At 45.5% G+C, this 11,851-nt stretch overlaps 1 protein-coding gene across 3 annotated transcripts in view; it reads left to right on the plus strand.

Annotated features, from left to right (window-relative positions):
• Positions 1-3,783, plus strand: part of EFTUD2 (elongation factor Tu GTP binding domain containing 2) — a 179,410-nt gene extending 175,627 nt beyond the window's left edge. For all 3 annotated transcript variants that reach the window (XM_068263300.1, XM_068263301.1, XM_068263302.1), the window contains exons 25-28: positions 358-452; positions 535-688; positions 1,096-1,203; positions 3,414-3,783. In XM_068263300.1, coding sequence (XP_068119401.1) covers positions 358-452; positions 535-688; positions 1,096-1,203; positions 3,414-3,509 — 453 coding nt within the window. In that variant the 3' untranslated portion in view covers positions 3,510-3,783. The remainder of the gene's footprint in view (positions 1-357; positions 453-534; positions 689-1,095; positions 1,204-3,413) is intronic.
• The last annotated feature ends 8,068 nt before the right edge of the window (positions 3,784-11,851 follow it).

Below are 11,851 nucleotides of genomic sequence, written 5' to 3' on the forward strand. Positions count from 1 at the left end.
GAGCCGAGATTCGAACCCTGTGTCAGAGGCAGAGACAGACAAATAACACTTCTATCTCGCTTTTCTCCTGGCGGACTCAAAGCGCCAGAACTGCAGCCACTAGGACGCGCTCTATAGGCAGTAGCAGTGTTAGGGAGTCTATCCCAAGCTCTCCTACGGAATAGGTGCTGGCTTACAGAAAAGGCAGAGCCGAGATTTGAACCCAGGTTGCCTGTGTCAGAGGCAGAGCCCTTAACCATTCCACTATAGACAGAGCTCTTAATCATGACACTATCCAGCCACTGCTGGTAGGAGTGCAATTGCATGTATGTACTCCATTCTTCCTCATCCATTGTTAACATTTATTTTGTGTTTCAGGCCACTCCCCGTCTCATGGAGCCATATTACTTTGTAGAAGTTCAAGCGCCTGCAGACTGTGTGTCTGCTGTGTATACTGTCCTGGCTAGGAGGAGGTGAGTATCTGATGCTTCATCAATATACACAGAATGCATATCATCCCTGCTTCTGTGTTAAGCAGCCTGTCCTTTCTTGTAGGGGTCATGTGACACAGGATGCCCCGATTCCAGGATCTCCGCTCTATACCATCAAAGCTTTCATTCCGGCTATCGATTCTTTTGGGTTTGAGACCGATCTGCGAACGCACACCCAAGGACAGGCCTTCTGTTTGTCCGTCTTCCATCACTGGCAGGTGAGATGACATCAGGTAGCTTTACTGATGCACAGTTTTCCGGGGACGTGACTAGGGGGGGAGCTGCCCCTGCAACCGCAGGGGGACCCCGAGGCATGGGGGGGAGGCCCACTACCAACTACCTTACCTTTCTCTGATACTCCAGATCAGGTGTTTTTGTGGTTACACATGTTGTGGGAGTGAAGATCCTGATGGCCACACTTGTTTTATGATGCTTATAAGATGGGCCCCCAGGCTGTGACAGTCACCAAGAAGAGGCAAAGTAAGGGTTGTGAACAGAAGGGCCCTATCACAGTTTTGCTTGGGGCCCCCATGATTTGTAGTTCTGTCCTTGCAGTGGGCACAGCGTAGCACTCCTGAGTGTACACTCACTAGAGCTCACCGTCTTGCTGCTGTTCTCATTGTAGATTGTGCCGGGAGATCCTCTAGACAAGAGCATCATTATTCGACCTCTGGAGCCCCAACCAGCACCTCACCTTGCCAGAGAGTTCATGATCAAAACAAGGCGTAGGAAGGTATGTAAAGTCTAAGTATTCAAAGGGAGTCCAGTTTGTACTTCTCTTATTGTTTATTAGGAAACACACAATCCATATAAGGTATGCTTCCTGAACACAATGGGAGCAACTATAATAATAATAATTTTTCTGCTGTATGTGTGTCTGTCTCCCCCGGTCACGCGCGGACCCTTCTGCCCTCCCCGCTGTGATTGGTTGCCACAATTGGACGTGGTGCTAATTAGATGGTGCACATGCAGTGGGGATGGCGCTTGTTTATTTGCAGACTCGTTTAGCATTAGAACTTTTTCATCAGTTTTGCACTGGATATTGCACTTTGCATTTGCTTCGATTTACTGTTACTTTACATTATTGTTCATTGTCACTTTTTTTTTTGCAAGCATGCAGTTTCTGTATATTTATACTTTGATCATTGGTTTTTGCACACAATATGCTGAACCGGGGTTCAACCACCTGGGGGTTCATTTCTGAGCTCCCACTGGGTTTTATCGGATTGTGTGTGTGTGTGTGTCTGTATATATATATATATACAATTATTATTATTATTATGCGCATCTGGCTTATTGGCTTGAAGTTTTATGGGGTACGTTTTAAAGCGGACCCAAACCAAACATTTTTTTAATTTAAAATATTTAGTTGCACCACTCTGACACATACAAAGATAAACACTCCTTCAAGCCTATAAGCATTTCAGTGCATGCTTTTCCCCCTTCTCTTTTCATAACTAGGGTTATACAGGTGGCAGCCATTACTTCTGAGCTTAGTAGGAGGTTTTAGATCATGGGTGTGTTTGTCATCAGCTACCCTCCCTCACAGGGGCGTCGTCTATGTGAAATCTCACACAAGCTGAGATCACCTCCCCTGTGACATCATCAGTAGAAACCTCCCCTGTGACATCAGTAGAAGCCTGTGTTTTGTTTTCTATCTCCTCCACCAGTCTGCCGGATTCTGTCCCGGCAATATGAAAGGAAGGGAGGGGTTCCTCCAATAAATGTAAAATATTTTATATTTGTCATCATGCAGCTAAAAAAGGCTGCTATTTATTATTATAATTTAGAAAATAGATTTTATTTCTAACATCTTGTATTTTTAATTTGGGTCCACGTTAATGTATTTTTAAAACCAAATCATCATGAATTATTATTGTCAGTTTTTTGACTGATCACGTTCAATGAAGATCATTGATTTACTACTTTAGTGCCGTTTTACTAAATGTACCACTTTGATTAAAGAGAACCCGAGGTGTGTTTAAAGAATGTTATCTGCATACAGAGGCTGGATCTGCCTATACAGCCCAGCCTCTGTTGCTATCCCAAACCCCCCTAAGGTCCCCCTGCACTCTGCAATCCCTCATAAATCACAGCCGTGCTGTGAGGCTGTGTTTACATCTGTAGTGTCAGTCTCAGCTGCTCCCCCGCCTCCTGCATAGCTCCGGTCCCTGCCCCCGTCCCTTCCCTCCAATCAGCAGGGAGGGAAGGGAAGCAGGCGGGGACTGGAGTTCTGCAGGAGGCGGGGAGAGCAGCAGACTGACACTATAGAGATAAACACAGCCAGCTCTGACAAGCTGTTTGTCAGCAGCGTGGCTGTGATGTATGAGGGATTGCAGAGTGCAGGGGGACCTTAGGGGGGTTTGGGATAGCAACAGAGGCTGGGCTGTATAGGCAGATCCAGCCTCTGTATGCAGATAATATTCTTCAAACCCACCTCGGGTTCTCTTTAACCATTCAGAATAATGGCTACAGATCAGAGACTGTAAGCAGTGGTTTGCAGACATTGGGCATCCTGATTCAGAAAGCTTTTTGCCTGTTTTCACCTTGTCTATATTACATTTTTAAGTACCCAAAGAGCAAAAATATAATATAATTAAGGTAAGAAAAGTCATATTGAAACAAAGTTAATCAGGAACATTTTACTTTGAGTGATTATTTTGCTTGTAAATGTTAAGGTTATTTTTATCAATTAGGAGATAAAAAGTCATTTATGAGAAGTTTTGTCAATAGAGCCCATTGGGCTGAGTGAGCACAATTGTCCCACCTATGTAGTAATAATATCTATATGCTGCTTCACTTTGTAGGGAAACTTTACTTCTGTTATTACTGTCTCAGTAATTGTAATATTATATATATAGTATATTACTGTCCAATCAATATACAGTAAATTCTTATATAAGCAATGTAGCCATTATTTCTGATATGCTGTCTGTATTTCAGGGCCTGAGTGAAGATGTAAGTATCAGCAAGTTTTTCGACGATCCTATGTTGTTGGAGTTGGCCAAACAGGATGTGGTCCTAAATTACCCTATGTAAGAATAGGGGACAGCCGCCATATAAACAGCATCTCAGCCACAACCAGCGTTGTGTCGTCACTGCATCATTTCAGGCCACCCTTGTTACTGCTGTGAAATAAGCCCTAATGATGACTGGGCCTCGTGTCACCTCAGGAAGTGTCTCAGCGGAGCCCCCTGCTGGCCGCATTTGCTACAGAATGATCTTGTGTTCTCTACCCTGGGAGAAGGAGCCTTGTGATGTTGTACATACTGTTTATTTTTTACCTTTTACAATAAAGTTTTCAGTGACTCAATCATTGAATTACTGTCAGCAAACTGATCTCTGCTCTGTGTCACAGAACACTAACAGACTTTATTTATAGGCAAATCACAGAACACAAGTGTACACACTGAGGAAGCATGAACAGATGCGTATATCAAAACCCTACCGCACAAAACTGATCATATCAGTTGTGACGTCATGGTGTTGGAGGAAGTGGCTAGTTTACAGCGCTGATATTCTAAAATTCTTATGCCATTTTTACTATTGTTACTGTACTAGGTAATGTCAAGTTACAGGGAGAGGCCATACAGAACCCAGTACAGAGCCCCAGGCCTCTGCTTCATATCCTGCCTTCCCAAGTGTGGCTGGAGGGAACATAAGGCAACTTAAAGAGGAACTGGAACCAAGAATTGCACTTCAACCAATCAGCAGCTGATACCTCCTTTCCCATGAGAAATATTTACCTTTTCTCTAATAGGTTATCATGGGCTGTATGGCTGATATTGTGGTAACCCCTCCCACAGTATGATGTCATGCCCATGGTCCTGACAGTTTGCAGTCTGTGAACCTTGTTGCATTTTGTGAAATGTATCCTTTTTTTTTTTTTTTACACAATATTAATTTATAAATCGTTTATTCAGTTTGCCGATTGTAAAATCTCTCTTCACCCTGATATATGTTTTGAAATTTATCACAAGTGGCAACATCGTTAGTCCTGCCAGGTAATGGCCTCAATTCACTAAGATCATGCTGCAGATAATAAGGCAAGAGTAAACTTGCCACCACACAGTGAGAGACCTATCTTATCTCTTCATTCCTTAACTTACCTCCTCTGTAGATAAGCTGCCTCCTCTGTAGATGTGCTACCTCCTCTGTAGATAAGCTACCTCCTCAGTAGATAAGCTACCTCCTCAGTAGATAAGCTACCTCCTCTGTAGATAAGCTACCTCCTCTGTAGATAAGCTACCTCCTCTGTAGATAAGCTACCTCCTCTGTAGATAAGCTACCTCCTCTGTAGATAAGCTACCTCCTCTGTAGATGTGCTACCTCCTCTGTAGATAAGCTACCTCCTCTGTAGATGTGCTACCTCCTCTGTAGATGTGCTACCTCCTCTGTAGATAAGCTACCTTCTCTGTAGATAAGCTACCTCCTCTGTCGATAAGTTACCTCCTCTGTAGTTATTTTCACACGCAGTTAATTAACAGCCTGTCTTTAACTTTAGAATTCTGGAGTTATTTTTACGGATTGAAAAGTTAACTTAGACAGAAGAGTTAACTTTATGCTAGGCATACACGGCTCGACCGCAGGCTTATCAATCGAGCTGCGGATAGCTCGATTGATAATATCCGACAGGTCCGATGACCTGCTGGATAGATTCCCCGTTCGATCCCCGTGGGCGGACAATAGCGGGGAATCGAGCGGCTGATAAGGGAAGCCCACGGGGACGAGCCGTGTATGCCCGGCATTAGGTTTGCCTGAGGTAAAATGTTTCCTGAATACTGCATGCCTTATCACCATGGTAACAACTCTAGAAACGTTATTAAAGACAGGAGATAAGCTTAGGGAATTGAGGCCAATGTCTGTGCATAGAACTCCGAACATTCCACAAAGGGAGACACTGTTGCTTGGCAGTTGGTAACAGTCGTTATTTCCCACAATGCAACAAGGTTCACAAACTGTCAGGGCCGTGGCTCCGATATCACACTGTGGGAGGGATGTCGCCACAATATCAGCCACACAGATGTCCATGGTGATCTATTTGAGAAAAGGTAATGGGGTATCCGCTACTGATTGGCATGAAATTCAATCCAAGGTTAAAAGTTTCTCTTTGGAGAGGAACTATAACCCAGAATTGACCTCCATCTCAATCAGTAGCCGATACCACCATTAGTTTGTTTTACCAACTTTTCAGGAATAGATCGGGGAGGGGGGGAGGTGCCCGTGTGGATTGATACTGTGGTGTGATATCAGAGTCACGGCCCTTGTTGTTTCCTACCTGTGCACATCTTTGCATTGTGGGAAATAACTGCTGTTTGCACTGTTCTCAACTGCCTAGTATGCAAGTAGTATGTGTCTGTGTCTCTATCTATCTATCTATTAGCCTATAGCAATGTTAGTGGGTGTGTTTATAGACAAAAGCAGGGATATTTCCTGCTTTACTGAAGGAAGCAATCATCAGGCCTCTCCTCAAAAAACCCTCCCTGGACCCAGATGCAATGACCAGCTACAGACCTGTCTCTAACCTCCCCTTTCTGGGCAAGCTAATTGAAAAAGCTGTTTACCTCCAGCTAGAAGCCAGAATCCTACAAAATAACAGTTATGACCCATTCCAGTCTGGCTTCAGGAAACACCACAGCACTGAAACTGCCCTCATCCAAATATGCAACCACCTGCTCATGGCAAGAGACAGAGGAGAGTGCTCGATCCTCATACTGCTAGACCTTTCTGCAGCCTTTGACGCAGTTGACCATGACATCTTGATAAACAGGCTACAGGAATACTGCGGCATTGATGGCATAGTACTTCAGTGGTTCCAATCCTTCTTGAGTGGCAGAACCCACAAAGTGTCTATGGGGCCCTTCCTGTCCACCCCTGTAACACTTAAGGTGCCCCAGGGCTCAATCCTCTCTCCCCTGCTTTTCACGATTTACATGCTACCGTTGGGAAAACTAATCCAAAAACATGGCCTGACATACCACTGCTATGCAGACGACACCCAACTATATCTTTCCTTCAAGCCTGGTGTGACAGACCCAACTCTAACTATAAACGCCTGCTTACGTGAACTACAGCAATGGATGAATGACAACTGGCTGAAACTAAATGCAGACAAAACTGAAGTCCTTCTGATTGGAGGGCAGAGCATGATAACAAAACAACTTAACTTGCAGTCTTCACCACTGGGAATAGGAGGCACGGATCTACGCAGCTCTGATCATGTGCGTAGCCTGGGAGTTCTAATTGATGGGGATTTAAACTTCAGAACTCAAATCTCTGCTGTGGTGAAATCATCCTATTTTCACCTGAAGAACATTGCAAAAATCAAGCACCTCATACCCCCAGAAGATCTGCCAACCTTAGTCCACGCCTTCATCACATCCCGACTGGACTACTGCAATGCTCTCTACACTGGCCTTCCAAAAAAGGTCTTGTACCGCCTACAGCTAATACAGAATACTGCTGCCAGACTGCTAACCAACCAACCCCGTCACTGCCACATAACGCCAGTCCTGCATTCCCTTCACTGGCTACCTATAGAATGGAGGGTCCTATTCAAGATCGGCCTACTGACATTTAAATCCCTGAATAATCTAGGCCCTGGATACATGAAAGATATGTTACAGCTGCGTAGCAATCCCCGCATTCTCAGATTTACAGGTTCTAATAATCTAGTCATACCCAGAGTCCACTTGGAAACTTTTGGTTCCAGAGCCTTCTGTCATGCTGCCCCTACGTTTTGGAACTCCTTACCTCAACAGATCAGGACAGCCCCATCCCTGGACGTGTTTAAATCCAAACTGAAAACCCACTGGTTCAGTCTGGCATTTGCAGAAATATAACTTTTGTTGTGTGAATACTTCATCCTACTAATTACTGAATCTGAGAGAGCCTAAGCGCTTTGAGTCCCACGGGAGAAAAGCGCTATAGAAATGTTATTGTATTGTATAAAAGCAGTTGGTGCTGGGTTTTTTAGTCTGGCAATAGTTAAGATGCTGACCGGCAGGCTCAAGGTGGATAAACATGAGAAAATTGCAAGGCTAATATCAATCTGTAGAATCCCTTTTATAGTGAACTCCAAGGGACCAGGAAAAGTAGTCTACCCCCTTTTCAAATTGGTGTTGTTTTGCATGCTAAGACATTTTTCTGCTGATCACTATTCATTATATGTATAGAAGCTCCTTCATTCAACCGTTATCATAGCATTCGCTTTTGAAGTACCTGGTAAGGAGCCTTTACACTACACCATCTACTTCTCTGCAGTACAGACATGTAGGTCGCAGTCTTCTCATAGTTCATGAGCAGCATGATGATGTCAGTCTAACACTGGCCATGTGAGCTAGTGTTGGGCGAACATCTAGATGTTCGGGTTCGGGCCGAACATGGCCGCGATGTTCGGGTGTTCGACCCGAACTCCGAACATAATGGAAGTCAATGGGGACCCGAACTTTTGTGCTTTGTAAAGCCTCCTTACATGCTACATACCCCAAATGTACAGGGTATGTGCACCTTGGGAGTGGGTACAAGAGGAAAAAAAAATTTAGCAAAAAGAGCTTATAGTTTTTGAGAAAATCGATTTTAAAGTTTCAAAGGGAAAACTGTCTTTTAAATGCGGGAAATGTCTGTTTTCTTTGCACAGGTAACATGCTTTTTGTCGGCATGCAGTCCTAAATGTAATACATATAAGAGGTTCCAGGAAAAGGGACCGGTAACGCTAACCCAGCAGCAGCACACGTGATGGAACAGGAGGAGGGTGGCGCAGGAGGAGAAGGCCACGCTTTGAGACACAACAACCCAGGCCTTGCATGAGGACAAGAAGCGTACGGATAGCAATTTGCATTTTGTCGCCATGCAGTCATAAATGTAATACAGATGAGAGGTTCAATAAACAGGGACCGGAAACGCTAACCCATCACAGATGTTCATTGTTCATGTTACTTGGTTGGGGTCCGGGAGTGTTGCGTAGTCGTTTCCAATCCAGGATTGATTCATTTTAATTTGAGTCAGACGGTCTGCATTTTCTGTGGAGAGGCGGATACGCCGCCGATCTGTGACGATGCCTCCGGCAGCACTGAAACAGCGTTCCGACATAACGCTGGCTGCCGGGCAAGCCAGCACCTCTATTGCGTACATTGCCAGTTTGTGCCAGGTGTCTAGCTTCGATACCCAATAGTTGAAGGGTGCAGATGGATTGTTCAACACAGCTACGCCATCTGACATGTAGTCCTTGACCATCTTCTCCAGGCGATCGGTGTTGGAGGTGGATCTGCACGCTTGCTGTTCTGTGTGCTGCTGCATGGGTGTCAGAAAATTTTCCCACTCCAAGGACACTGCCGATACCATTCCCTTTTGGGCACTAGCTGCGGCTTGTGTTGTTTGCTGCCCTCCTGGTCGTCCTGGGTTTGCGGAAGTCACTGGCTAGAGGAGGGGGAGGATGTCAATCTCCTCTCTAAAGTCTCCACAAGGGCCTGCTGGTATTCTTCCATTTTGACCTGTCTGGCTCTTTCTTCAAGCAGTTTATGTCTGACGTACATAAATCGCAGCAATGGCCGTTAGCAACGTCTGAATCTCACGAAATGTCTCATGCAGGTAGAAGACATATTGTTAGACTTGGGCTCCAAAGATGGGTTTCCTACATCTCTGCAAACCAGAGTTACAGGGCTCCAAATTTGGTAAAATCCCCCATAGGCTTTCATTGGGCCTCCTATTTACAGTTCCAAAATCTCACATCTTTTCAAAGGGCAATTACTCAGCAGTGGCAAATTTTCTAGCATTGTAGGGACCCTTAGGGGGAACATGACTGGTGAGTTTCGGGCCCCTAGGCCAAAGAGGTCATAGCCTAGGGTCACAAAAACTTGTTTATTTGGGCTATTTCAATGGTAGTGATGGTGACGTACATAAATCGCAGCAATGGCCGTTAGCAAAGTCTGAATCTCACGAAATGTCTCATGCAGGTAGAAGACATATTGTTAGATTTGGATTCCAAAGATGGGGTCCCTACATCTCTGCAAACCAGAGTTACAGGGGCCCAAAATTGGTAAAATCCCCTATAGGATTTCATTGCCTCCCTATTTCACTTTCCAAAATCTCACATCTTTTCAAAGGGCAATGGCTCAGCAGTACCAAATTTTCTAGCATTGTAGGGACCCTTAGGGGGAACATGACTGGTGAGTTTCGGGCCCCTAGGCCGAAGAGGTCATAGCCTAGGGTCACAAAAACCTGTTTATTTGGGCTATTTCAATGGTAGTGATGGTGGCGTACATAAATCTCAGCCATGGCCGTTAGCAACGTCTGAATCTCACGAAATGTCTCATGCAGGTAGAAGACATATTGTTAGACTTGGATTCCAAAGATGGGGTCCCTACATCTCTGCAAACCAGAGTTACAGGGGTCCAAAATTGGTAAAATCCCCCATAGGCTTTCATTGGGCCTCCTATTTACCGTTCCAAAATCTCACACCATTTCAAAGGGCAATGGCTCAGCAGTGGCAAAACTCACCAGTCATGATCCCCCTAAGGGTCCCTACAATGCTAGAAAATTTGGTACTGCTGAGCCATTGCCCTTTGAAAAGATGTGAGATTTTGGAAAGTGAAATAGGGAGGCAATGAAATCCTATGGGGGATTTTACCAATTTTGGAGCCCTGTAACTCTGGTTTGCAGAGATGTAGGGAACCCATCTTTGGAGCCCAAGTCTAACAATATGTCTTCTACCTGCATGAGACATTTCGTGAGATTCAGACGTTGCTAACGGCCATTGCTGCGATTTATGTACGTCAGACTCGCCACCATTGAAATTGCCCAAATAAACAGGTTTTGTGACCCTAGGCTATGACCTCTTCGGCCTAGGACTGCATTGAACGCGACCCACGCATTGTGCGCATTCTGGACAACACCAATTACTGGGTTTATACCCTTCTGGATCCACGGTACAAACACAATGTTCCAAAACTGCTTGAAGAAAGAGCCAGACAGGTCAAAATGGAAGAATACCAGCAGGCCCTTGTGGAGACTTTAGAGAGGAGATTGACATCCTCCCCCTCCTCTAGCCAGTTGTACGCCGACAGACTGACTTCCGCAAACCCAGGACGACCAGGAGGGCAGCAAACAACACAAGCCGCAGCTAGTGCCCAAAAGGGAATGGTATCGGCAGTGTCCTTGGAGTGGGAAAATTTTCTGACACCCATGCAGCAGCACACAGAACAGCAAGCGTGCAGATCCACCTCCAACACCGATCGCCTGGAGAAGATGGTCAAGGACTACATGTCAGATGGCGTAGCTGTGTTGAACAATCCATCTGCACCCTTCAACTATTGGGTATCGAAGCTAGACACCTGGCACAAACTGGCAATGTACGCAATAGAGGTGCTGGCTTGCCCGGCAGCCAGCGTTATGTCGGAACGCTGTTTCAGTGCTGCCGGAGGCATCGTCACAGATCGGCGGCGTATCCGCCTCTCCACAGAAAATGCAGACCGTCTGACTCAAATTAAAATGAATCAATCCTGGATTGGAAACGACTACGCAACACTCCCGGACCCCAACCAAGTAACATGAACAATGAACATCTGTGATGGGTTAGCGTTTCCGGTCCCTGTTTATTGAACCTCTCATCTGTATTACATTTATGACTGCATGGCGACAAAATGCAAATTGCTATCCGCACGCTTCTTGTCCTCATGCAAGGCCTGGGTTGTTGTGTCTCAAAGCGTGGCCTCCTCCTGCGCCGCCACCCTCCTGTTCCATCACGTGTGCTGCTGCTGGGTTAGCGTTACCGGTCCCTTTTCCTGGAACCTCTTATATGTATTACATTTAGGACTGCATGCCGACAAAAAGCATGTTACCTGTGCAAAGAAAACAGACATTTCCCGCATTTAAAAGACAGTTTTCCCTTTGAAACTTTAAAATCGATTTTCTCAAAAACTATAAGCTCTTTTTGCTAAATTTTTTTTCCTCTTGTACCCACTCCCAAGGTGCACATACCCTGTAAATTTGGGGTATGTAGCATATAAGGAGGCTTTACAAAGCACAAAAGTTCGGGTCCCCATTGACTTCCATTATGTTCGGAGTTCGGCCATGTTCGGCCCGAACCCGAACATCTAGATGTTCGCCCAACACTACACGTGACCCGTTCGGCCAATCACAGCGCTAGCCGAACATTCGGGTAACGTTCGGCCATGCGCTCTTAGTTCGGCCATATGGCCGAACAGTTTGGCCGAACACCATCAGGTGTTCGGCCGAACCCGAACATCACCCGAACAGGGTGATGTTCTGCAGAACCCGAACAGTGGCGAACACTGTTCGCCCAACACTAATGTGAGCCCATCTCTGCACAGTGTCCTCTCACTTTACTGGCCAGAGATACTGAATCTGCTGTCTGTGTTCAG

The sequence above is a fragment of the Hyperolius riggenbachi genome, chromosome 12, assembly GCF_040937935.1.
Source record: "Hyperolius riggenbachi isolate aHypRig1 chromosome 12, aHypRig1.pri, whole genome shotgun sequence".
Lineage (NCBI taxonomy): Eukaryota > Metazoa > Chordata > Amphibia > Anura > Hyperoliidae > Hyperolius > Hyperolius riggenbachi.